Raw genomic sequence first — 26,644 nt, 5'->3', positions numbered from 1 at the left:
GGCAATGGCAGCTGCGTGGTGTACATCTGGGGTGGCAGAGGCTTCTGAGTATCACAGTGGGAGCGACCTCGGCTACAACCTGGGGCAGTGTTCCGAGAGTTGTGAAAGTGCATACAGATTTAATTCTAAAATGGGGACTGACCTATGTCATCTGCTAACACTCAGTGGTAACTAATGGCAATGTAAACTAACTCCCTAAGGGGACCAGTATAGATGGGCTTTTGAAGAAATAACAAAGGATAATGACTATTCTAAAAGTTAAAGCAAAGAGGATATGGAGATGCTTGTTCTTCTGTGAATGATAAATAGAAAAGGGGCATTCTGCTTTGTCATCGCTGCCATTTTCTAAGGCAGTGGTTTCAAAATGTGATATTCATACCAGGAGTATCACCCAGGAGCTTTCTAGAAATGTACATCCTCAGGCGATCCTAGTCCCACTAAATCAGGAAGCTCAGCAATGAGGTGATTCTAATGTACCCTAAAGTCTGAGAGTTATTTTATTTAAGTTAGTAACTCAAGGTCATGGACGTTGGTCTGTGAGCCCACAATGGAAGTGGTTACTAGATCAACCTTCTAGCTCTATTTCCCTGAAAACCTAATAAAGGGGGAATGTTAGCCATTACCAGGCAAGATAGCTTTTAGTAAAAATGACCTCAGTTGGTAAATTGTATGTGGACTAGGAGGACTGGAAATAAACTATAAACACCTCATGGAAAGCCAGTTTGGAGCTTCCGAGTGCCGTGGTTCTCATAAATAGCTATGCCCTTTCCAGGACTCTGTGTTCAAGGGGCTATCACAAAAGATACTGGTTTTCATATGGAATTTGGGACATCTAAGCCAGGATAATTCCCACAATACATCATTTGACTTGTTCCCTTGCATCTGAACTGTCACCTGGCAGGAAAGGGTGGTGGGCAGAGAATGGTCCCTGGCCTAAGGGAGGGCTCACTCTGGAGGTACACGACTAACAATGTTATAGTTTCCTATCGGAAGATACTACTGTTATTATTTTGTACAGTCATACCCATTTGTATTTAATATTTACACTTTCTCTTGCTCTTTGTTCTTTCCTGTTTGCATCTGGGATAGTTTTCTTTCTGCCTGAAGAAATTCCTTTAGTGAGTTTTAGTGCAAGTCTGTTGGTAACGTACATCTCTCAGTTTCTGGTGGTCTAAAATCTTTATTTAACCTTCATTTTTAAAAATAGATTTTATTTACATAGAGAGAAATGCTCAGATCTTAAGTAAAACGTTCATTTTTGACTACTAAACACAGAGAAAATTTCCAACACTACAGAAAGTCCTTTCAAGCTGCTTCTCAGTCATCCCCTTCCCCCACAAAGCCACCACTGATCTTATTTTTATCACCATAGGTGAGTTTTGCCTGTTCTAGAATTTCATATAGTTGGGATCATACACTATGCACTTTTTTTGTGTCCAGTTTCTTTTATTAGCATAAAATGAATTTGAGATTCATCAATATGGATGCTGGATCTTTCTTGATGAATCCATTAGTATAATTATAATCCACTGTGTAAATACACCATTGTTCATCCATTCTATTGGTTGGCACATCATTGTTTTTTGGCTGTTATGAATAAATCTACTGTGAATGTTTTTTAACAAGCATTTTGTGGACATATACATTCATGTTTCTTTAATAAACATCTAGTGGTAAAGTTCCTGGATCATATATGCTTAACTTTTTAACAGACTACCAAATGATCTTGAAAATGACTGTACTATGTTATATTCTAATGAGCAACATAAGAGAGTTCTGGTTGCTCTATACCATCTTCAACATTTGTCATTACTGATCTTTTTCATTTTAGGCCTTTCTTTTCTAAATGTTTATTTACTTTTGAGAGAGAGAGAGAGAAACAGAGTGCAAGTGGGGGAGGGGCAGAGAGAGAAGGAGACACAGAATCCGAAGCAGGCTCCAGGCTGTCAGCACAGAGGCCGATGCAGGGCTCAAACTCACAAACCATGAGATCATGACCTGAGCTGAAGTCAGGTGCCTAACCAACTGATCGACCCAGGCGTCCCTCATTTTAGGCCTTCTAATGCTAGTAGTGCTTCCTGCTTCAAACTTGATTTTTTTCTTCTCATTTAAAACCCCCAATTTTTTTTTAAAGTTTTAGTTTTTGAGAGAGAGAGGCAGTGTGTGAGCAGGGCAGGTACAGAGAGAGAGGGAGACACAGAATCCAAAGCTCTAGGCTGTGAGCTGTGAGCACAGAGCCCAATGTGGGGTTCAAACTCACAAATGCAAGATAATGACCTGAGCTGAAGTTGGATGTTCAACCAACTGAGCCGCCAAGGCACCCCATACTATTTTTTCTGATAAGAGGGCAGCTATATCACCTATCTTTTAGCTTTTTTTTTTGTTTGCATGATATATTATTTTCCATCTTTACACTTCATCACTTTTGTACCTAATATTTAAAGTGCTTCTCTTATAAGCTGTATATAGCTGGATTAAAAAAAACCATTCCATACTAAATGCTCAAATTATATAATCTTTTTTGCCCAACTACGGATATACTTGGGTCTATACTATTTTACCATTTGTGTCTACTTTTATGTGCCTCTCCTTTTCTGACTTTCTATAGATTAATCAAATGTTTTCTATTATTCTATTTCCCATCTATTAAATTACATTTCCAAACCACTGTTAGTAGCCTAGAGCCTAAAACTGCATTCTTACTTATCACAGACCAATGCAAATTATTACTTTTAGTACTTGGCTGATACCAATTAAACCTTAGAACATTTAAACTCCATTTCCATCGCTCCCATAATTTGTTATTGTTACCATGGATTTTAGTTATATAGAAAAGTAAAGCGCCTCAGGGTTTTGGGGTTATTATTTTGTGCAGCTACCGTCCTGGTGTTCTTCCTTCCTTCTTGCGTGTCGATATTTCTAACTGGGATATTTTCCTGAGAACTTTCTTTAATTATTATTTCAGTGCAGGCCCACTGGTGCCAAATTCTCTGAGTTTTTGTCTCTTCCGTTTCTTCCTTAATATCGGAAGGATGTTTTCGCTGGTATAAAATTCAAGGCTTGCAGTTTTTTCCTTCTAGTTTTAAACATGTTGTTACACTGGCTTCTGGATTCTACCATCCCTGGGGAGATGCTGTCAGTCTCGTTGCTCCTCTGGAGGGACCCATGGTGCTTTAAAGGCAGGCTGTGCGCTCTCTGTCACTGCTAGCAGAGGGAGGACGTTCCCCTGCCTTTGATTTTGAGCAGGCCCTACACCTGCTTGGAAAGAAGTGGTGCCACAGCAGTTCTGTTTCCCTGCACAGGCTCTAAGAGGCCTGTGTGCGTCTGCTCTCAGCCTTGTGGAGTGCTGAGCCCCCTTGCAAAAAGGCCCATCTACCCAGCTGGAGAGACTGTGCCCCAGCTATTCCAACCACTCCAGCTGATGGATCAGACACATGAGTAGAACCTTCTGGTGGCCAGCCCCAGATGAGTTTCCACATGTCTTGCAGTTGCGTGAACGACTCCAAGTGAGACCGGAAGAAATGCCCAGCTGAGTCCAGCTCAGACTACACAATCGTGAGCAAATAAGTTTTGTTTAAAGCCAGTAGATTTTGGGGTGGTCTCTGAGGTAGAAATGGGTAACTGAAATAGTGTCTGGTATCCAGAATGGAGTGTTGCCATAACAGAAACTCGGAGCCTATGGCGTTAGCTCTGGAATGGGTTGAGTACGCCTGCTTAGCGCAGCAGTGAGACTGGACAAGCATGGAGGCCATCGCTGTTGGAGGCTGGAGAAGGGGTAGGCTCATCTACTGGCAAAACAAATGGTGAGGCTGTTTCTTGGAATATAAATAAAATACCTCACAGAGTTGTGGATCTGGCTAGGAAGACTTCCAAGAATAATACCGAAAAGGACAAAGAGTTTTTGAAAAATCCTCTATAGTAAGATATTAAAAGAGAGAACTTAAACAAGAAACAGTACAGTTTTCAAGCAGAATTTAGAAAAAAATGCTTTCATGCTGGGACTTGCAGGGTTAGAAAATGAAACTTTCTCAATTGCCAGCTTCTCCAATCAGCATGAGGTTTTAAAGAACCTAAAAAAAATAAATAATTAAAAATCCAGAATGTTACCAGTGAAACTATGGCCTCAGGGTCAAGCTCAAATCAAAAGCATGGCAGTAGGACCCTCTGTTACTCCTGCCTCAGAAGGATGTTAAGTCTAGATGTAAGCCTCAGAAGACTCTCTCGGACAAAAGGCGTCTAGAAGTCTTAAGAGTATTTATGTCCTGGGCTCATATTCAAGGTAGACAGGAACTTCTTAAAGAGATTTGAAGTGTGGGTTCTGTGTGATGGAGTGACTTACAATGTGAAGGTCTACAAAGTTGTTTTAAAGGCGTTGTGCCAGTCTGGACTAAGAGGGAGAAAGATGGGGGGAAGCAAGCCGACATTGCTCTTCGGCTGCAAACAGAGGCCTTCCTTATGGAAAAGGACACGCTGCTCAGAGAGAAGGGTCAAGAGCTGAGAAAGAGATTAGGGAACCAAACCCAGAAAACCAAAATGGGTCATAATCAAGGAATATTCCTTGTAATGCATGTAATCAGGGGAACTGGTGACATATGGCCAGGTGGATTTCAGAATCGAGAGGGAACAGCGACTGCAATGCCTTTCCCATTTCCTCTCTTTAAAACTGACGCGATTGCCCTATTCCTACCATACTTCAGTGTCATGCTGGAAGCGGGGTTGATTCTCTCAATCACTATACTACCACTTTAACATTATATGGAGAGACACCTAACCACAAAGTAATTAATTTTAATTTAAAAAAACTCTTCACATAAATATCACACAGAAACAGATGAATGGTCTTAGAAACTCTGTTATATATTCTGCAGGCACTATGAAAATGTAGTTTTGCAGATATTTTGTTTCATGATTTCAAGAGAAGAAGATATTTAAAGTTGCGTTTCCCATCCACAATCTGGAATGCCAAATATTCTTCACCACCAGAAGAACACCTGACTTATATCATCTACCGAGATTCCATGGCTCCCAGTACCACCACCTCTATGTACCCATGCTGGAGTAAAGGAGACAAAACGGATAAGGTAGGCTTCACCACAGAAGGTAAGCAAAGCAGCAAAAAAGAGTACCAACCAAGTGATGGAAAAAGTAATGGAAACATTCGGTGTGGGATTATTTCACGTTGTCCCTTTAGCTGGTAAGTGCTGGGTAACTAACAGAAGAGGTTAGAGCCACTTGGTGACAAATAATCTAGGAAAGTTAGAAGGTGGGCAGCAGTTTCCAGCTTTCCTACAGGGTGACTTACCTTTTCCAAAACTTTGGCAATTCGGGTGCCGATTTGTTCAAGTGACTGCTGTGGATATTGGTCTTTGCCAAGATTTTGCAATACCTGGTGTAGGGGAAAATGGCAGGTTACAGCAACGAAAAGGAGCAGGATCGAGGTGATACTGCTGATGCTGAGTTGGGCACTACAGCACGAAACCAAACTGTTGCTCTGGGGTACACGCTGCGGCCCTGCTGGTAAGGCATTTTATGGAAGACATGTGTAAACCACTGTACTGTTCCTTATTCCCCTCCCACTTAACAGAAACTACAGACATGTTCAGCACATTCATTACAGCAACGCTGGAAAACAGTAAATAAAGAAAAAAACTGTCTATAATTCTGTCACCCAGGGGCAACCACTGTTAGTATCTTTTTAAAAAAAATTTTTAAAAATATTTTTATTTATTTTTGAGACAGCAAGAGATAGAGCATGAGCAGGGGAGGGGCAGAGAGGGAGGGAGACACAGAATCTGAAGCAGGCTCCAGGCTCGGAGCTGTCAGCATAGAGCCCGACGCGGGGCTTGAACTCACAAGCCATGAGATCATGACCTGAGCTGAAGTCGGACGCCCAACCGACTGAGCCACCCAGGTGCCCCTTAATATCTTTATATGTATCTTTCAGATATTTTTCTGAAATAACATGTGTATGCACATATTACATCTCTCACAGAATATAGGGTCATACTGTACATTGCCATCCACATTGTCACATAGTCTGGAGATTTCTTCATGCCAGTAAACGTATTTCTACATTTTTCTTGGCAGCTCCACTGTATACTATCTTATATCTATATAACATTTCTTTAACAAATCCTCTATTCTTGGACATTTGTGCTATGTTTCTCCAATTTCTCTTCTTGGTGTACTGTTTGCTAGGTATATGATAGCTGTACTCGCCTTCCTTTCCTTCTTGAGAATGCCAGCAGGAGAATAAGCTGACCTTAACATTTCTTACAAAAGCCTGTCTCTGGTGGCAAGCCGAATGTTTCCTACCTCGAAGAATAAATCAGAATTAACGTCTCCTGGTCATTAAAAAAAAGGTATTAGCTCAATTCCAGGGCCTGAAAGAAATCAGGCGTGGCCTAAAGCCACCCAGATGACAGCCGGCTAAAAAAAGGCAAAAAAATATGGCCTGGCCACTGAGTTTTCTGCTATCGTAATTGTGGGGCCAAAAACTACAGATGGGCTGAAGAGAGCTGAGCACTCACCTCTGTTAACTGGCTCTCACCCGTGTAGTGCAGGCTGGCCCGGTTGGAGACCCCCTGCAAGTGGTCCAGGGTGTGCATGCTCGTAGGAAGATTGCCATTGCAAAGAGGCTCCATCGCTGGCTGCTGTATCGGAGTGGCAAAGTCTATGTGTTCTGTGATGCTGAAAAAGGGAGATTACCACATTAGCCAGGGAAAATCTGAGTGGGTGGGGAGCAAGAATATTAATCAGCTGATTGTAACTTCAATGTGTTACCCGGACTTTCTGGAACCACAGAATCTCAGACTGAAGAGACCTCAGAAGTCTGATCTCTCATTTTACAGGTGCATGGACTCCAGTGCTCGGCAATAGGAGCAGTGCTGGAATCTGAGTCCTAAACTCCGTTGATTTCCTGATCTACTCAAGCTGGGTCCTTTCTAGGGACCATAGCGTCTGGTTTGGTCACCACCATTGGCCACTTTTTTTCCTGGGGAAGTTTTAAACCAGACAGGTTTTATTCTGGGATTTCTTTTTTTAGGCTATAGACAGCGACAATTGCCCGCAAGTGGTTCCTTTTATTTTCTCTTTATGCACAGAAGCATTTCCCACAGAAAAAGTTACCTAAAGTTCAGATAGTAAATTTTACACAGATATAACTGTTCAATGTATAAATGCACAAGATGTACCTCCCTTTGTAGTCCCAAAGTGGTCATTTTCCTAACAGGCTAAATGTTATACGTTATCATGTATATGCTGATATGGCAAGTTGGCATTCCCAAATTTTATTTCTAGCTATTTAAAAGGTTTAATACATATTAGGCAAACACTCACTCATTATTTATTCAGGGTCTACTACATGTCACACATCAGAGCTATAATAATTGACAAGACATACCCAATCCCTGTTGTTATGGTGTTCGTGGTCTCACGAGTGACTGAATTATTACAGATGTTACAGAAGATGAAAACATGGTACAGTGTCAGTATGCAACAGGGAGTTATAATTTCTTCTCTGCTGATGGAGGAAGGAGCTGGTTAGTGCAAGATTCCCTGAGGAAGATTTAAGTCAAGGCCAGGAGGATGAGTGTGAACGAATCATGCAGGAAGAAGGTGGTGAGAACATCACCACATGCAAAGGGACACCATGTGTGAAGGGCCTGACAAGAGGGAGGGTGGAGTTGAGGATGGAAAGACATGTAGCAGCAGATCACCAAGGGCTTTGCAAAGAATGGTAAAGAGCAATAAGAAGTTACTAGAGCATTTTAAGAATTATTTGACTTGTCTTTGAGGAAGGATTCTGTACAGATTCCCGTAGAGAGAAGGGGCTGAACAGAGTCAAGAGTGAATAAAGCCCAAAGACCAGCTAGTAGGCTACTGAGTGAATCCAAGTGGAGATGACAGTGATCTCGTTTAAAGGGGCAGCAATGGAGACAGAGAAAAGCTGATGGCTTTGAAAAATACTCAGAAGGTGAAAGTGGTAAGAATGGGTAATAGACTGGATCCGAGGGTGAAGGGAGAGGAATGGTTAAGGATGACTCCCAGGTTTCTGGCTTAAGCACTGCTGGAGCTATTTACTAAGAATAAGAAACAGAAAACACACAGAACAATGGTTTTTTGCAAGGAGAGTGGACAAGAAAATTATGAGTTTGGTTTTCTTAAGCTTGTGGTGTCTCAGAGGTATCTAGGCAGAGGGGACAGGTAGACAACTGGGTAAATTCCTATGGATTGAGGAATGTGAAGAAAAATCGGGTCTGGATATTCCAATTCAAGAGCGGTCAATATATTGGTGGTGACAGAAGTTCTGTGAGTACGTCAGTCTGACCAGGAGAGATTCTAAGAAAAGAAGGCTTAGAGGCAAATGTTGGGGAACTCCAACACTTAAACGGTAGGAAAAGGGCCAGCAAAAGAGAATGAACATTCAAGGAGGCAAAAGCAGTTATCAGAGAGGCAACCTTGTTCAGCTAGTGTCTTGGTAGGTGTTTGTAAATCTGGATGTGCTCTGGCTCCCTCTTTAAGTGCATTATGTCAGTGAGAGAACACAGGGTTTTCTATAAAAGAGGGATCCAGTCTTCAACTCAACCTAAGTAAGTCATAAAAACTTCTGGGGGGCTTACAAAGTACGGATGAAGGCACTAAGAAGAGAGGGCATGTTCACTGTCTCAGCAAAATGGGCTGAGTCCATCTGTGGCCTGTGGTCAGCAACAGTGCTCCTCAGAACCACCAACCCTAAAAAGGACTACTCTTCAAATAGTTGCTGACAAAGAAGGGCACCCCTGTAGTCAACGGAGGCTCAGTGGGTTCACTGGCACACAAACGCCTTGAAGGATGAAGCAGTTTAAGATACTCACTCAATGTTTTTTGAAGAAACCGCGAGCCAGGTGCTCACGATGGCAGTCAGCTCTACCCAGCGGAGTTTGAGGCACTCGTCCGGGCTGGGCCATCCCAGACTCTGGTAGTCACGCTTTTTCCCTAGAAGGAAAGCATGGCATCACTTGACACAACTAGAACCAAACAGAACCCACAGTGTCTTCTGCCCGGTGATTACTTCACCCCGGCTGGTGTCATTGGAGGTGCCAGTCATTCTTTTAGAGAATGAAAATCTTGTCACGCACGGCAAAGGGACTATAAAGATCAAGTGAGTTAAGTCTTGTTCTCAAAGACAGGTGATGAAGTAAAAATAAACGAGTCTTTCACTGGATTTAAGACTGATCAACATGAGATAAGAGCTAAGAATACATTTCACCAAATTTCAGTTTTACTCTTCTACATTTTTATTTTATAAAGACAACTACAACTTAGGAGAAGTATTTATCGCTAAAGCCGGGTTTCTCCATCTGGCACTACTGACACTGTAGGCTGGACAGAGCTCTGCTGGGGGCTGTCCTGTGCACTGGAGGATGTTTAGCACCACCCCTGGCTTCTACTCTGTAAAGCCCAGTAGCACCCTCCCCAACATGTGACGATGAAAATGTCTCCGGGGACTGGCAAATGCCCCTTGGGAAGACAAAATCACTCTTGGTAGAGAACCACAGTTGTAAAGAACAGCAGCAGATGGAGAATAATGCGATGATGAGAAGTTATCATTTATTTCCAGAGCACTTACTATGTGTTCAGGCCCTGTGCTAAGTGCTCTACATCCACATTCTGCTAAGGCAGGTTTCAGTCCTCATTTCTCAGATGAGAAAATGGAGGCACAGAGAGATCAAGTGACTTGCCCAAGGTGACCAGGCTAGTAGATGGCAGAGCTAGGATCCAGATCCAGGTCTGCTTGAGTCTAACATGTATGCTCCCAATCACCATGCTATTTATTTATTTATTTATTTATTTATTTATATTATTTATTTCTTTATGAAATATAATTTATTGTCAAATTGGTTTCTATACAACACCCAGTGCTCATCCCAACAGGTGCCCTCCTCAATGTCCGTCACCCACTTTCCTCTCTCCCCCACCCCCCAAACCCGCAGTTTGTTCTCAGTATTTAAGGGTCTCTTATGGTTTGCCTCCCTCCCTCTCTATAATTTTTTTTTCTCCTCATGGTCTTCTGTTAACTTTCTCCAGATGTGAGAAAGTGACTTATTTCACTTAGCATAATACCCTCCAGTCCCATCCACATTTCTGCAAATGGCATGATTTCACTCTTTCTCACTGCCAAGTAGTATTCCATTGTATATATAAACCACATCTTCTTTATCCATTCATCAAGTGATGGACATTTAGGCTCTTTCCATAATTTGGCTATTGTTGAAAGTGCTCCTATAAACATCGGGGTTCACGTGCCCCTATGCATCAGCACTCCTGTGTCCCTTGGGTAAATTCCTAGCAGTGCTATTGCTGGGTCATAGGGTAGTTCTATTTTTAATTTTTTGAGGAACCTCCACACTGTTTTCCAGAGTGGCTGCACCAGTTTGCATTTCCACCAACAGTGCAAGAGAGTTCCCGTTTCTCCACATCCTCACCAGCATCTATAGTTTCCTGATTTGTTTGTTTTAGCCACTCTGACCGGTAGGATACCGGCATTCTTCTCAAAGCTAGAACAAACAATCCTAAAATCTGTATGGAACCAAAAAGACCCTGAATAGCCAAAGTAATATTGAAGAAGACCAAAGCAGGAGGCATCACAATCCCAAACTTTAGCCTCTACTACAAAGCTGTAATCATCAAGACAGTATGGTCTTGGCACAAAAACAGACACATAGACCAATGGAATGGAATAGAGACCCCAGAACTGGACCCACAAATGTATGGGTAACTAATCTTTGACAAAGCAGGAAACAGTATCCAGTGGAAAAAAGTCTCTTTAACAAATGGTGCTGGGAGAACCGGACAGCAACATGCAGAAGAATGAAACTAGACCACTTTGTTACACCATTCACAAAAATAAACTCAAGATGGATGAAAGGCCTGAATGTGAGACAGGAAACCATCAAAACCCTAGAGGAGAAAGCAGGAAAAAACCACTCTGACCTCAGCCACAGCAATTTCTTACTTGACACATCTCTAAAGGCAAGGGAATTAAAAGCAAAAATGAACTATTGGGACCTCATCAAGATAAAAAGCTTCTGCACTGCAAAGGAAACAATCAACAAAACTAAAAGGCAACCAACGGAATGGGAAAAGATATTTGCAAACGACATATCGGACAAAGGGCTAGTATCCAAAATCTACAAAGAACTCACCAAACTCCACATCCAAAAAACAAATAATCCAGTGAAGAAATGGGCAGAAGACATGAATAGACACTTTTCTAAAGAAGACATCCAGATGGCCAACAGACACATGAAAAGATGCTCAACATCACTCCTCATCAGGGAAATACAAATCAAAACCACACTGAGATATCACCATGCCATTTAAAGCTATACTGAGCTTTTAAGATTTTATTTTTGTTTATTTATTTTTGAGAGAGAGAGAAAGAGAGACAGGGAGCTTGCGAGTGGGGGAGGAGAGAGGGAGACACAGAATCTGAAGCAGGCTCCAGGCTCTGAGCTGGAGCACAGAGCCTGATGTGGGGCTTGAACCCACAAACCATGAAATCAAGACCTGAGCTAAAGTCGGACACTTAACTGACTGAGCCACCCAGGCGCCCCTATACTGAGCTTTCAAAGCTCTGTTAATGGATACCCTTCACAGGTACTTTGTGTGTGCAGAATCTGTACTTAGACTGACCGGCCAAGAAAAGAAGAGAACTAAGTCTTGTTGGGGAAGGGGTCTTCTGGAGGAATTACAATCGAATGAATGGACAGGAAGGAGAACTTTGGTTCTATATAACTTTTTTTATAATGTAGGAATTTACCAACAACGGAATACTGTTTGAGGTGTAGGCAGGGCTTTAGATTTAAATAAAACAGAAAAGAATAGTTTGGAAGAATTTCAAAAGAACCCTGTTTAAATGAATAACTGAAATAATTAAACCATAAATTTCACAATAAAGCTTATTTTTCTTTTATGGTTTAGAAATTCACTTGAAAAATATTTATTGAGCATCTATCACAAGGGACTGGGAACCATGTTGAGACACCAGGGGTACAGAGGGGAATAGTACAGAAGGTGCCTGTCCTTGAGTTCACAGTCTAGCAAGGAAGGTAAACAGAAACAAATCCTTAGGGTACAACAGGTGAGAGCAACTAATTGTGCACAAGTACCAAGGAATGGATGGCATGTGAGTCTGAAGTTTATGGATGAGTGATATTTTAGTACTGCTGAGGTGGCAGAAAGGCATTCCAGGCAGAGGGAACAGCACGTGCAAAGGCAAGTGGTAAAATAAGAGCATGGTTAGTTTAGAAAAATAACAGCATGAAGGGTAGAGAGAGGCTGGCTTATACAGGGTCCTGTACACCACACTAAGAAGTTTGGACTTTATTCTGTAGGCAATGAGGAGCCTCTGAGCCCACATCTCTCCATCTGGTTCACAGAAATATCCTAAGAGGCTCTGTTAAATGTGCTGCTGAAATCTAGTTACACTGTGTTTATAGCACCTCCCTGGTCTTCCAGTCTAGTAGCCCTCGCCAAAAAAAGGAAATGAAATTAGTTACGCATTATTAGTTTTACTAGTTCTTAGTAAATCTACAGTGGTCCTTATTGATCTCCACTTTTCCCCATGGGCTTACAAACTGTTTTATAATTTGCTTTAGAACTCTGTCAGGATTTATCATGAAGCTTATCTCTTGGTAGTGAGGAGAATCCGTATTTATTTGGAAACTGGGATAATGAACCTCTCTAGATGTCTGGCATCTCTTCCAAGCTTTAGAACTTTTCACGTTAGTGACACTAAGTAGTTCCATGATGTCATTTGCAAGTACATTCAATGTACTACCTGGGCCTACACACTTGAATCCATTTAAAACTGCTTAAGTGTTTTCCTAGCATCTCAACCATATTGAACTTTAAAGTTTCATTTTTACAGGAAATTTTTAGTTTTTTGTTTGTACAAGTAACATAGGCTTATTATAAAATATTTAGAAAATGGAAAAGCATGTAGAAGAAAATAAAAAATCACCCATATCCCTATCAGCACCCAGAGATGATCACTCACAATATTTTGGTGTATTTATTCTCTCTTATACTTATTTCTATGCACTTGTTTATTTTAGTTTCTTTCATCAAACCCATGAGGTCATAAACTGTAATGTGTACATTATTTTATATGGTTTAAGAAACAGAAACACGGGGCGCCTGGGTGGCTCAGTCAGTTAAACGTCCAATGTCGGCTCAGGTCATGATCTCGCAGTTCATGAGCCCAAGCCCCACATCGGGTTCTGTGCTGACAGCTTGCAGCGGGGAGCCTGCTTTGGATTCTGTGCCTCCCTCTCTCTCTCTGCTCCTCCCCCACTCGCACACGGTCTCTCTCTCAAAAATAAACATTAAAAAAAAAAGGGAGAAACACTGCCAATTATTTAAAATATCAATTGTAAGATACATCTCAATTGCAGAGATACAGAAATGTGAGCAAGTGTAGTCAAAGTATAGTATATTTACTATTTTACAAAAATTAAAGTATTCTCTATGCTATTTAATAAACTGCTTTTGTTCACTTACTAAATTACAAACATCCTGGCTGCACAGTACATAGCATCGACATGCTGTAATTTATTTAGGCAATTAACATTTAGCTTGTTTACAATTTTTTATTATAATAAGCAACTCAGGTCAATCTTTGTACTTCTGTCTTTGGCACCTGTAAGATGATTTACCTGGGATACATTACTGGAAGTAAAATTGTTGGTATATTTTTAAATTTTATGATACCTATGGTCAAACGATCCCCAAATTCATTTCATTAAGTCTGTGTGTTGCACATTTAAAGACAGTTTGATAAACAAAGATGGAATGCTGCTGTTTGTTTGCACATCTTTGATTGCTAGTGAGGATGAACATTTTCCAACATGTTCACTCGCCAACTTATGTGTGTATATTTGAACAATCTATATATTTGTACATCTTATAGAAATGCTGTATTTTTCATACTGATTTGTAATTGCCCTTTAAATGATATTGATATCCTTTGCTTATCACATATTATGTAAAAGATATGCAAATATTCTGCAAAAATAATTTGTTTCAGTCCTTTGCCCTTGTATTTTATGGTGTTTTCTGGTGCCAGAATTATTTTTCTTTTTCTCTCTGCCTTAGAAAGTCCTTTTACACCTGAAAGTATATATTCACCTAAATTTTCTACTATTTTTTGTAAAAAAATTTTTTAAATATATTTTTGTGAGAGAGAGAGAGAGAGAGAGAGAGAGAGCGAGGAAGGGACAGGGAGAGAGTTAGACACATAATCCGACGCAGGCTCCAGGCTCTGAGCTGTCAGCACAGAGTCCAACGTGGGACTTGAACTCATGAAACTATGAGATCGTGATCTGAGCTGAAGTCGGATGCTTAACCAAGTGAGCCACCCAGGTGTCCCCTCCTTTTTTATTCCCTAAATTTTCTACTTTTATGATTTCATTACATTTACCATATAACTGATTGGAATTTTCACTTCCATAATGATGTTTTACATTTTGAACACCCTTTTCTTGTTACAGAAGACAGACCTAGTAGAGGAAGTGTTGCTTTCTTTCTGTAACTTGTTCACACATACTGTCATCCTTAAACAGTAAAGCTACTGCATGTTTTCAACTCCAGTCATGACAAGATGTCCTTTCTGGGCCCTTAGTATTTTTCACAAGTAACAGTTCACTCTGGAATATAGCCAACATGATCTCATTCTTTATATTTTATTATGTGCCCTCTGCTTTCAGTTGGTAAGTACACCAAATTAAATAAGACATGTTTTCATGAAGTTACCTTGGATTTTGATGTCTAAGACAGTGACAATATCCTTAAAAATTTTTTTTTTAAAAGGACATTTGATCACCACTATTTCATTGCTGGAAAAGAAAGTCAAGTGGACCCATGGCAATGGCCCTGAACCTGGGGTTCAGAGATGCACTTCAGGACAATTATGAACCCTAAAAGTATATGACAAATTTTGATGTATATGCATTTTTCCTGGGAGTGGCTCCAAAGCATTTATCCAATACTTAAAAGAGATATCAGACACACAAAAAGATTAAATGTTTAAATAAATATTCATCGAGCCTTATGTGGCCAGTTCATTTATAGCACTTTACACATATAACTCCTATAGTCCTCCCAACCACCCTGTAAGATAGATGTGATCATTATCCCCATATTAAACTAGACTATCAAGAATCAATAGGATACTTAAGCTCAAGATGATAAGAATATAAGCCCAACAGGGGCGCCTGGGTGGCTCAGTCAGTTAAGCGTCTGACTTTGGGTCAGGTCATGATCTTGCAGTCCGTGAGTTCAAGCCCCGCATGGGGCTGACAGCTCAGAGCCTGGAGCCTGCTTCAGATTCTGTATCTCCCTCTCTCTCTGCCCTTGCCCCACTTATGCTCTGTCTCTGTCTCTCTCTCTCTCTCAAAAATAATAAACAAACATTAAAAAAATAAAAAACAAAAAGAATATAAGCCCAATAGCCAATGGGTAAAAAAATCAAGTAAATGTCAAAACAAACTTTTTATACCAACGTCTTGTTTCTTGTTCACTTAGCCCCATTACCTTCTCATCTGATCTCCTTCAAGTCACAAACGCATTCTCAGTGAGAACTGACACAGTGAAATCTGAAAAAAGAAACTGGCATACTGTACATTCAAATTTACCTTGTGGCCCAGGAGATGCTACCTTTGGGCCAGTGATCTCCAGGTTTGATTGGTAACAATGCACATTTTCTGCTTGATTTGGTTCTACTTTTTTGCCAGGGGTTTTCTTCTGCTCTCCTTTGGGTTTCTTTACACGTTTGACCTGGAATGTGATCTGGAAAATGGAAACATGTTGGGGACAAATTAGACCAATTATCAAATACTGGTGGCTTTAAGAGTAACCAGTCCTGTGCTAGAGAGGATTCTCTCCTTCTGTTTAATTCTTAAAGGTATAAATGAAAAATGTTTAGTAAAATAAACAAAATAACTTAGCCCTGAAGGGCATATAAAGGAAACTGAAAATTAAGATGCCTGACTGGGCAGTTCCAAGTCTGCAGGCTTTGAGTGCAGCTCGACGCCCTTGCACTCCCTCTGCCTCCTGAAAGAGTTGGCAATACAGAAGTACTGTGAAATGCTTCTTGCAGCATGATGCCAGTGTGAAGGCTGACTGGAGAGTGGAATAAAGCAGTGCCACACCCCAAGAGCTTCATCACACTTTGCAAACCCCTACCAAGACCTGGGGTACAGTTTGGTCTGAATGGAGTTGGCAAACCTCACCCATTCTGTTGCTTCATCATCTTCACTTCTGCAGTCTCCATAGCAAGAGCTTCTGGCCACTCCATCCTGGGGACCCTTCTTCAGTACGCGTATCCCCTGCAAGTCTAGACGCCGCCCTTTCATCTCCAGTGCTCCCCCAAAGCCTTCCAGAGGCCATGCCTGTTGAAATTCGTCCACCAGAGCCAGTATCTCTTCAGACATTTTTGTTTCATCTGAATTCTCCATCTCATCAGAACCATTGCTCTCCTCAACCACTGTACCTGAAATTCAAGTGCCCACATGTTATTAAAAATTAGATAGTACTCACTCAAGTACTTGAATGACTCCAACCTCGCTTTTTGAGAAGTTTTGGTCCTGCCTAGAGGAACTTCTATAGCCCACCCTCATAATAAAAATACCATTCATCATCTTCAAAATTCATAATAAAACACCATCTTTGTTGTATAGCTTTGTCAAAAGGCTGGATGAAAACAACAGCAGCAGCAAGATGCCTGAGAGGCATAGAATATGTCACTAGTGAGCATGAGGATGGCTATTCTATATACGTATTTAAAAAAAAAAAAGACCAACTTGCTTTAGATATAAGACACAGATGGCAAAGATGAAGTTTGTTATGATGTTATTTATTGAATAGGTGGGATTATTGAAGCTTTATTCAAATAGCATATGAAATATCATAGACGTATATCCAGGCCATACAGTCTAATTGCCTTAACTGAATGATGATTTAATGGGAAATTATCCTAATTCCACATTTCAGAGTCCCATTTTCACTAATGGCTATGTATAAGAAATAATAATAAACTAGTGTAATTTTTTTTTTTTTTTTTTTTTTGTAAAATGGTTATCAAGACATTATTTGTTATGTTGCTCAAGTTTCTTACGTAAAGACTTCCATGGATGCTCCCCAGTGCAATGGCCTAGAAAACTTCTCTCTCCTGAGAAGTCAGTGTGTCCACTGTTCTACATTAAAGGTTACACAACCCTATAGGTTCCCCTCTGTACCTAGATAATTAGAAAGCTCAGGGCAAAAATTCATCTGAGTTTCTTAACATAATGCTTTCCTTTTGTAAAAAAATAAATAAAACTTAGTATTTAACTTTTGTTATTTTGAATTGATGGCTGACTCTTATATTGTGTGCTCCATGAAAGCCATTTCCATTCCTTTCTGGAAATAGATAGGGTACAAAAACAAATAAAACGGAATGCCTCCTTTCGTAAGGTCACCGGACGACCTGAGAGCTTGGGGTTGATTGCTTACAAAATGCCAGTCTATGTTATTCTGGTTAAGTTATCCCAATAACCTTAGGTGGTAATTCTGGCTTGTTCAGTGATTTAGAACATGGTATTAATAAGGCCAAGGACAGGAATCTCATATCCATATTGACCAGACCTATACCCATAGTGAGTAACCCACATGAGAAATGTATAGTATTAGTCTCTGACGAGGCATGGGGTGAGAAAGATGTCTGACCACAAGGCTAAAAGCAATGTAAAGCTTTGAGCCCTACTCACATGAGGTCTGCAGTGTCAACCTTGACTCTGGTGGCATCTCTATCTTCCATCCCACTTTCTATTCCGGAAAGTAGGAAAGTCTGTTGTCAGGCTGGGAATCCCACTAGAAATCTGTTATTCTTTCTTGAAAAAGTTTACCGCTTCTCCATTTAACAAGTGACTTGGAAATATACTGCTCTCCTTTCAGGTAAGTGTCTTTTAGGTTTTTTTGAACCAATCTGCTGGTTTTTATTGCTTATTATTATCATTATTATTAATGAAGTTCTGAAAAAAGCATGAAGTAAAATAGGGGTTTGTAAAAGCATTTTCTTTGGGATATTCAGATAAAAATGGTTGGTAACTTGTCTAAATTATGTAGCAAGTAGTATAAATGTAGGGTTGACAAAGAGTTCTACTTTTCAGTTTCTATCTTGTTTGCTACTATATCCTGAATGTCCAACATTGTACCTGACACTTAATAGGTGCGGTTGTAGGATGAACGAATGGAATTCAGGAATAATTTGGTTTGTGAGGTTCTTGAGGATCTGCTGCTCCTACTTTTGTCTTGTCCTGCTGGCAATTAAAGACTTTTTAAAGTCTAAGGTTTACCTTGTCATGGGTTAAAAGCAGGCGCCATGTCTCTAACAGAGTCTGGCATACTATATGATTTACAAATTTCTCAGTAGCTAACTCAGAAAAGCAGTTGGACAGGGCTATTGTAGGGACCCTAAAAAGCAACTTAATTAGAAGAATGGCCTGCCGTCTGACTTGTAGCAACAGAATTCTAAGTATTCCTCATGTTATTTTAGCTTCCTCTCCTTCCTTCTCCTATGGCTATCATGGGATTCCTTGTACCTGGTCCTGAGACAGGAAAGGGTTTTTGATAGATCTGGCTGCAGCCAAGAGTATGGGCTTAAAGAAAAGTGGCTTCTGGCCAAAGGTAGACTGCAGGTAACTAATTCCCCAGTGTATAGTTAGAGCTGCATAGGGATGCTGTATTTGGAAGTCTTATTTCCATTTCCATTATTTCCACTACTGCTATTTAGAAAGCATTCTAAATAAATGAACTTGTTCAGTTGCAAAGAGCTCTGCAAGCCCAGGTCCAAAGGCTAATGCTCCCCTATGCCCATACCATACGGTAATATCTATCATTATTAAAAAGTTCTTAGAGAAAGGGCCTTTCATTGATGGAGATCAGTATTCCAGTCAAGAGAGACTATGGAACTTGCTGCAGGCTTTCCCTGCTGGCAGCCATTAATCCTTTTCAAAGGCTGCAGGGGTTGGGGTAGTAGCAATTCCTAAAGAACAGTGCTAAATAAAGGTGAGGAATGGGGAGATCAAAATGTGCTATGAGTTTTAAACAATAAATCAATCTTTATTTATTTAGAGCTTACTATGTGCCTATTTCCATGCTATGAGATAGAGAATCTGACTCTGAGGTATTAAATACAGTTGAACAACATGGGGATTAGGAGTGCTGACCCCTGCACAGTCGAAAATCCACACATAACTTTTGACTCTCCAAAAACTTAACTACAAATAGTCTACTGCTGACCGGAAGGAAGTCTTACTGATAACATAAACAGTTGATTAACATGTATTTTGTATGTTATGGGTGTCACATACTATATTCTTATAATAAAGTAAGTTAAAAATGTTATTAAGAACATAATAAGGGAAAAAATACATTTACAGTACTATATTGTATTTACTGAAAAGAAAATCTGTGTGTAAGTGGATGTATGCAGTTCAAAGCCGTGTTGTTCAAGGATCAACTGTATAATCAATTTGGAGACACAAAACTATATACATTAAACAATCAGAGAGCAATTACATTTAAATATTTTTTTTCCAGAGGAAAAGCATAATTGAGTGCGGTCACAACATGCTTCTTAGAGGAAGGCAGGCTAGTGAGGCAGGATTTAGACAGACAGAGGCCCGGGGAGGGCACTCCCCAGAGGGAGGAGCATATGAATATATATACTCTCACACCCATATGTACAAATACTGCAGGTGTAAGGAAGAACGTATGTGAAGGCATTACTACTTTCACAAGAATTAGAACAAAGAATGTATACAGATGATCTCAGCAAACAAGATACTTAGGGAAGGTAGGTGAATACTGAGGATATCTGGGAAAGTCGGGAGCAAGACTAAGCGTAAAGGGAGCCTCTTGTTTGTCTAGCAGAAGAATAACAAGATGAGAGCCACAGTGTTTGTGAAGGTTAGAGTGGTAAATCACTTGGCATGACTGGGGGTGGAGAAGGAAGACAGAGGACAAAGAGACCAATTAGAAAGGTATTTCAGCAATCTATATATAAAGTTATTTAAAGGGAAACGGGCTTAGGGTGAGGTTTGTAAAAGGGGAATTAAGACAATTTTTTTCAATGTTTATTTTTTCAGAGAGAGAGACAGACAGACAGACAGACAGACAGACACAGAACCTGAAGCAGGCTCCAGGCTCTGACCTGTCAGCACAGAGCCTGATGCAGGACTTGAACTCATAAACCGTGAGATCATAACCTGAGCCTAAGTCAGACACTTAACAGACTAAGCCACGTAGATACCCCTGTAAAAGGGAAAATTTAAAAAGGGAGGGGAAAGAGGTACGTGATATTTCAGTGGAGAAAAATGGAATTTGGTGGTTAAATGGATATCATAACAAAGAATAGCATAAGTTCAAAGATGATTTCAGGATTTCAAAGCCTAATGTGAAATAATGATATTTTTTTACTATGTGAAGTTTCTAAAAAAAATTTATTACTTATTTATTTTGAGAGAGAGAGAGCATAAGCGGGTGGGGGGGAGGGGTGCGAGAGAAAGGGAGAGAGAGAATCCCAAGCAGGTTCCATGTTGTTGGTGCAAAGCCCGACACAGGCTCTATCTCACGAATCTGCAAGATCATGACCTGAGCCAAAAACCAATAGTCTGACTCTCAACCGACTGAGCCACCCAGGCGCTCCTACTATATGAAGTTTTAGAATCTGTGAAAATGTAAACAATGCTGTTTACAAAGACTACGGAATTAGGAAAGGGCAACAGGATACAACATGTTGGGATTTCAGACACTTACTAATAAATTCATTTAAGCATTTGTTGCTTGTGTCCAAAAATGTGCTGAGAGCTCGGAATATAACATCTCATGTAGCTTATGGTCTAGGTTAGAATGGATGGAGGAGCATAGCTCCAGGCATTGTCTACTAAGCAGCTGGAAATACAGAATGCAGGTCTGGAGAGAGGTCTGGACTATAGTGGGATCTCAGAACATTTTAAATTATACTTGAAAGTAAGAATAAAAAGTAAATATTAGGATTTCTGCTTATGGGACAGATGGTATGTTATAAACTGAAAACAGAGAAACTGAGATCAATATCTTTATTATTTTCTTTACCTTCGTTAACATGTACCATTTTCATATTGGAAAAGGAGAATAAATATTATCAAGTGAAGAGACTGCAAGCACCCACAGTGAGGCTCAGATGAGTTCATGTTTTCTCACTTGAGAAATCCTATCTCAGAATATTAGGAAAATTTAGAGTTGAGTTTGAGCCATGTCAGGTAATCTGTTAAGAATCACAGGGACTAGCAGAAGTGTTCAGAGATGGAGAGAAGCATATGTAGTCCTGAATTTAAAAGGAAAAAAAAATCTGATAAAAAGAAAAAGAAAGAGAAGTGGGGGGGGGGGAGGGGAGACGGAGGGAAAGAGGAGGGGGAGGAAGAAGAGGAAGAGGAGAAAGAGGAAAAGGAGGTGGAAGGAGAAGAAAAAGAAGTCCAGCATAATCTTGCAATGTTCCAGATACACCTGGAGATTCAGGGTTGAGTGTGAGCGCCTCAGTTTAAGAGATTTTCAAAGCAGAGCACATTCACAGAAAAGCGACTTGGTGAGAGTACCCAAAATCATATTAAATGGAAGACTAAAGAAACCAAAGGTGATCCCATCGAAGGAACAGTAGCTGATATACTGCACACAAAAAAATCAAGCTTGAAAAATATTTTGCTAGAAAGATTTTTTTTTTAAATTTTGGAGAGATTACTTTGAGAGTGGTAAGGTACTAAAAGCCCTAACAGGAGCTGTTCAAGGAAATGAGGACATTTAGCTGAAGGAAACAAAAACATGGAGGGGCAGGGTAGGTAGGAAAAGAATCATCTTTAAATGTGATATTGATGAGACACAAGACCGACTTTGTGAGCTTCAGGACCAGAGATGAGAAACCACATTTTAGCTCAATATTAGGAAAGACTTTCGAACAACCAGAAAATGGAATGGGCTGCCAAGGGGAGACTGAGCTCCCTTTGACTACAGCAGAAGCTGAAGCCCCACAATGAATCATTGAGAGGGAGTGGGACATCAGAAGAGGAGTAAAAGAAAGTGACTGTACTGGGTGAGAAACAGTATTAATAATCTTGGAAGGGAGATTCATTTCAAGAAGAGTTTTAGGGAGCAGAGGATGAAAAGGTGAGTTCTACATTCAAAACAGAACAGATTGACAGTACACAGAGGTAAAGATCACACATTCAAAGAGATGACCAGCAACAAAAAAGTCCCTCCTTCAAAATCTGACTCAAAACATCTCTTCTAGAAAATCTTGCATGATTAATACCAACAGGCTGGAGTACTAGACTGTGGTTTCTGAAGCCACCCAGGGCACATTCTACCTTTGAAAATGATACCAGAGAGAAATACATCCCTCTGTTTCACAAAATAAGAAGAGTATACTGTGGAATTAGACACATTTGTTTTTAAATAAGGACTCTACCACCATAAGACCTTGGGCAATTCTGTCTTGAGTTCTAGAATTTTCCTTAAAAGGCAGTGTTCTGGGGGCGCCTGGGTGGCTCAGCTGGTTGAGCATCTGACTCTTGATTTCGGCTCAGGTCATGATCTCTGGGTTCATGAGATTGAGCCCTGCGTTCAACTCTATGCCGACAGCACAGAGCTGGCTTGGGATTCTCTCTCCCCCTCTCTCACTGCCCCTCCCCTGCTCATACTCTCTCTCTCAATCTCTCTCAAAATAAATGAATAAACTTAAAAAAAAAAAAAGGCAGCGATCTGCTTCTGAAGTCATAGTGTAAAGCTGCAGACTACCTTAAGATTTAATGCATAAACAATGGTGTAATACTTAAAGCCAGTAATCACAAAGCACAAAAGGTTTAAATGAAATCACTCAGACTCAGTAGGTAAGAAAATGATTCACTTCTGAGAAGACGACACCAAGTCATCAGTTTTGATTTGCACCAATGATGTTCTTCCTTCTTTGAGCGGGGTCAGTATAGCAAGAGAAAACTAGGAATTTCAAGAGGATACCTCAGAAAAGCATATAATCTTTCCTGGAACAACTCTTGTGCAAATGCCAGGGCTCCCTTTAACTGCACAGATGTTTTCTGAGCAGATACTGTGTATATGTACTTGTGAGGACTGTGGCTCACAAGCAGCCTCTAACAGATGCGATAGAGTCATACCTATGTGTACAGAAGTGAACATTTACTGACTTCCAACTGTGTACCGGTCTCTAAAATAAATGTTTCCCTGTTATTTCATTTAAATACTAATCACTTGAGGCATTTTTTTGTTTAGTTTTAAATTAAAGAGGTAAGAAAAGCTCAGAAAGATAAGTAACTTGCCCAAGATTTATCAACTAGTTGGCGGTGGAGCAAGGACATGGTAGCATTATTTCCAACTACAAAACCTATGTTCTTCCTTCTACAGCTAAGGTTTACGGGGAGGAATTTTGTACTAGATGATGAAGTATTAAAGCAGTGGTTTCCAAATGTTAATCAGTGACACAGTTTGTACCAATCCTTAGTAAAATGAGAAACAGAAAAAGGGTACGTACATAGAGTTATAACACACACACACACACACACACACACACACACACACACACACACATCCATCCAGACACAAGTTTTTGTTGTAAGGTTGCCAACTGTCCATTTTTGAAAAAGACTGACCTTTATTCTGAGATCGTCTTTGTTACTTTTTGACATTAAAATTTTATTCTATAAAATAATGGTGACAGCACATGCTAGTTTTCTTTAAAAATGACCTCACCAACTGAAAAATAAGTTCTAATGCATCAACCCCCGATTTCTGAGACCCACCGGCAAATGTATGGGATCAGAAGACCTGAGGATGATCTTGGGCAAGGGACTCACCTTCTCTGAGTTTCAATTTTCTCATCTATAAGATGGGCTTGATAAGAATACCTATTTCACATGGTTAATACATAATTCGTAAGTCTGCCAATTATAGATCTGTACTGCCAAAGCGAGCACATAAATTTTGTAAATTATAAAGTATCACAGAAAGGCAGTCATTTTCATACATTTATGGTTAATTATGTTTATAATAAATTTATTTGTACTTCTTTAAATTTTCCTCCAAAAACAGAATTTTCAAAAATTCTTTAACGTCTATGCTTGGCTTTTATTACAACACACTACTTGCATTAGAAAATGGGAGTTTTTCTCACTCTGCTAACCACATTATAAGAAGCCTGCTGGCATGAATATACTAACATACCACGAATGAAGTCCCAGTGGACTTGTCAGTATCTAGGGAAAAGAAGAAGGTACTCCCAGAATTTAGACATATAGCAAAGAAAAGTTAGTACCTGAGAGTGAAACTAGTAAGAGTCATCATCACACTATGGATTGAATTAGCAATCTGAAAAGGAACCACCCTAAGAGATAGTCTGCCCGATGTTGAAGGGACATGGAAAAGCTCCCATCTCAGCCAGGGCAACCATACTGCCTTTCCAGGACGGGATGGGACAACTCCATGGGGAACGTGAGACTAAAGAAACTTAGGCACTAGGTTATAATCTGTCTCAAGCAATGATGTACTACCCAGAAAATGGGGAGACAAACAGTAAGGTTCTGGTTGGGTTTTATTCTGAATTATCCTAGGAAAAAAGACTCTAATTTGGTAGTCATGAGCATTCTGGTCACTAGGGAGCTATATTATATTGGAATACAAACAGTTTGTATAAATTGAATAAAATACCCCTTAACATCACTCAGTTTCATTTCTGGTGATTCTGAGTTTATCAAGCAACTTCAAGATGTCCATTTGGTTATGTGGGTACCTGATGCCAGAAGGAGACATGAGGCTGTCAGGCACCAGAGAGGAGTAGCTCCCTTGTAAATTAACAAAACAACTACCCAGTTTAAGAATCCACCTCTTTTGAATTGGTAAATAGAAATTTGTTTCCTTAAAGCCCAATGATTTCTGACAGAACTGATGCAACTAATTTTCTAAACCTGCAAAGGGGAAGGTCACGACTTCTCTTTTAAGGTCGAGCTTGCTTCTTGTAGACATCCTTTATATATATATATATATATATATATATATATATATATATATATATATACACATACACACACATATATATATATACATATATATATATACACACACATATATATATATATATGTATATATATAATACCACTTAGAAGGAAACACAGATTTTGTAATTGCTAAATATGTTAATCCAACCTACACAGGAAGGCAAATGCCACATCTCATTACTTGAATATATTTACTGTACACAGAAATAACAGTAATATAGGACATGACATATAAGAATTTCATAGTCTGATGGGAGACAAGACACACAAGCATCATATTGTATGAAATGTGCCCTGAAAAAAAAGTGGGAACAAGACAGCACATGGAGCAGCTAAGTGCTTGGAGACCTTTGTGAATGCTTCACCGAAGAGGTGACGTTTAAGCTGGATCTTGGAGAGCACAACAGTCATCCATATAAAGCAAAAAATACACAGGGGCCATTCCCAGCCTGTGCAGACATGGAGACTCAAAAGCATGGCATGTGAGGGAAATGGTAAAAGGACTGTACATCCTGCTATGTAGAATACTAGTAGATGGTAATCTTGGAGACAAAACTAAGGACCAAACTGCTTCCCATCCCTCACTATGGTACCTGGACTCTTCCTATAGGTAATAGAGAACCACTGAAAAATTTAAACACAGGCAACTTACCTGATCAGATCTTATTTTTTTTTTTAATTTTTTAAATGTTTTATTTATTTTTATTTTTTTTAAACAAAAAAATTTTTTTTTAACGTTTATTTATTTTTTGAGATAGAGACAGAGCATGAATGGGGGAGGGGCAGAGAGAGAGGGAGACAGAATTGGAAGCAGGCTCCAGGCTCTGAGCTGTCAGCACAGAGCCCGACGCGGGGCTCGAACTCACGGACCGCGAGATCGTGACCTGAGCTGAAGTCGGACGCTTAACCGACTGCGCCACCCAGGTGCCCCCATTTTATTTATTTTTAAGACAGACAGAGCATGAGTGGGCAGGGGCAGAGAGAGAGGGGGGCACAGAATCTAAAGCAGGCTCCAGGCTCTGAGCTGTCAGCACAGAGCCCGAAGCAGGGCTCAAACTCATGAACTGTGAGATCATGACCTGAGCCGAAGTTGGACACTTAACCAACTGAGCCACCCAGGTGTCCCGATCAGCTCTTATTTTAGAAACAACTCTTTGGACACACAATACATTGGTAACAGGGACTGCTTCTGCTTTTTAAATATTGTACCATTTACATGTATTATCTCTCTCCTACGCACGCGCACACACACACACACACACACACACTCCATACACAGACTAAAGTAAAGGACTAGATACTGGGAACTCAATTATGAAGCTATTGCAATAGCCCAAGCAGAAATGAAAAAAGTCTGAATTCAGGCAGTGGCAGGAAGAATAGATGAAGAGACAAACAGATGCAACAGGTCTTGGATACAGTGGTGACTGGTGAATTGTGATGCCATTAGCAGACAGCAGGGATATAGGAATTAGATGCAGTTCAAGAAATAGAGTGAAAATGAGAACAAGCTCAATTTTGGA

The 26,644-nt window shown here is 40.1% G+C and overlaps 1 protein-coding gene across 3 annotated transcripts in view; it reads right to left on the bottom strand.

The window, feature by feature from the left end:
• Positions 1–26,644, bottom strand: part of TTC17 (tetratricopeptide repeat domain 17) — a 124,898-nt gene that overhangs the window by 23,580 nt on the left and 74,674 nt on the right. For 2 of the 3 annotated variants that reach the window (XM_042906697.1, XM_042906698.1), the window contains 5 exons: positions 16,275–16,534; positions 15,678–15,831; positions 8,856–8,976; positions 6,531–6,690; positions 5,303–5,386 (listed from right to left, as the gene is read on the bottom strand). In XM_042906697.1, the coding sequence (XP_042762631.1) occupies positions 5,303–5,386; positions 6,531–6,690; positions 8,856–8,976; positions 15,678–15,831; positions 16,275–16,534 (779 nt within the window). Of the gene's footprint in view, positions 1–2,383; positions 4,071–5,302; positions 5,387–6,530; positions 6,691–8,855; positions 8,977–15,677; positions 15,832–16,274; positions 16,535–26,644 lie in introns of those variants that run through there. The other variant, XM_042906699.1, reaches the window with a different exon arrangement.

Source organism: Panthera leo, chromosome D1 (assembly GCF_018350215.1).
Source record: "Panthera leo isolate Ple1 chromosome D1, P.leo_Ple1_pat1.1, whole genome shotgun sequence".
In the NCBI taxonomy this organism is placed as follows: domain Eukaryota; kingdom Metazoa; phylum Chordata; class Mammalia; order Carnivora; family Felidae; genus Panthera; species Panthera leo.
This window is presented reverse-complemented; position numbering and strand designations above follow the sequence as displayed.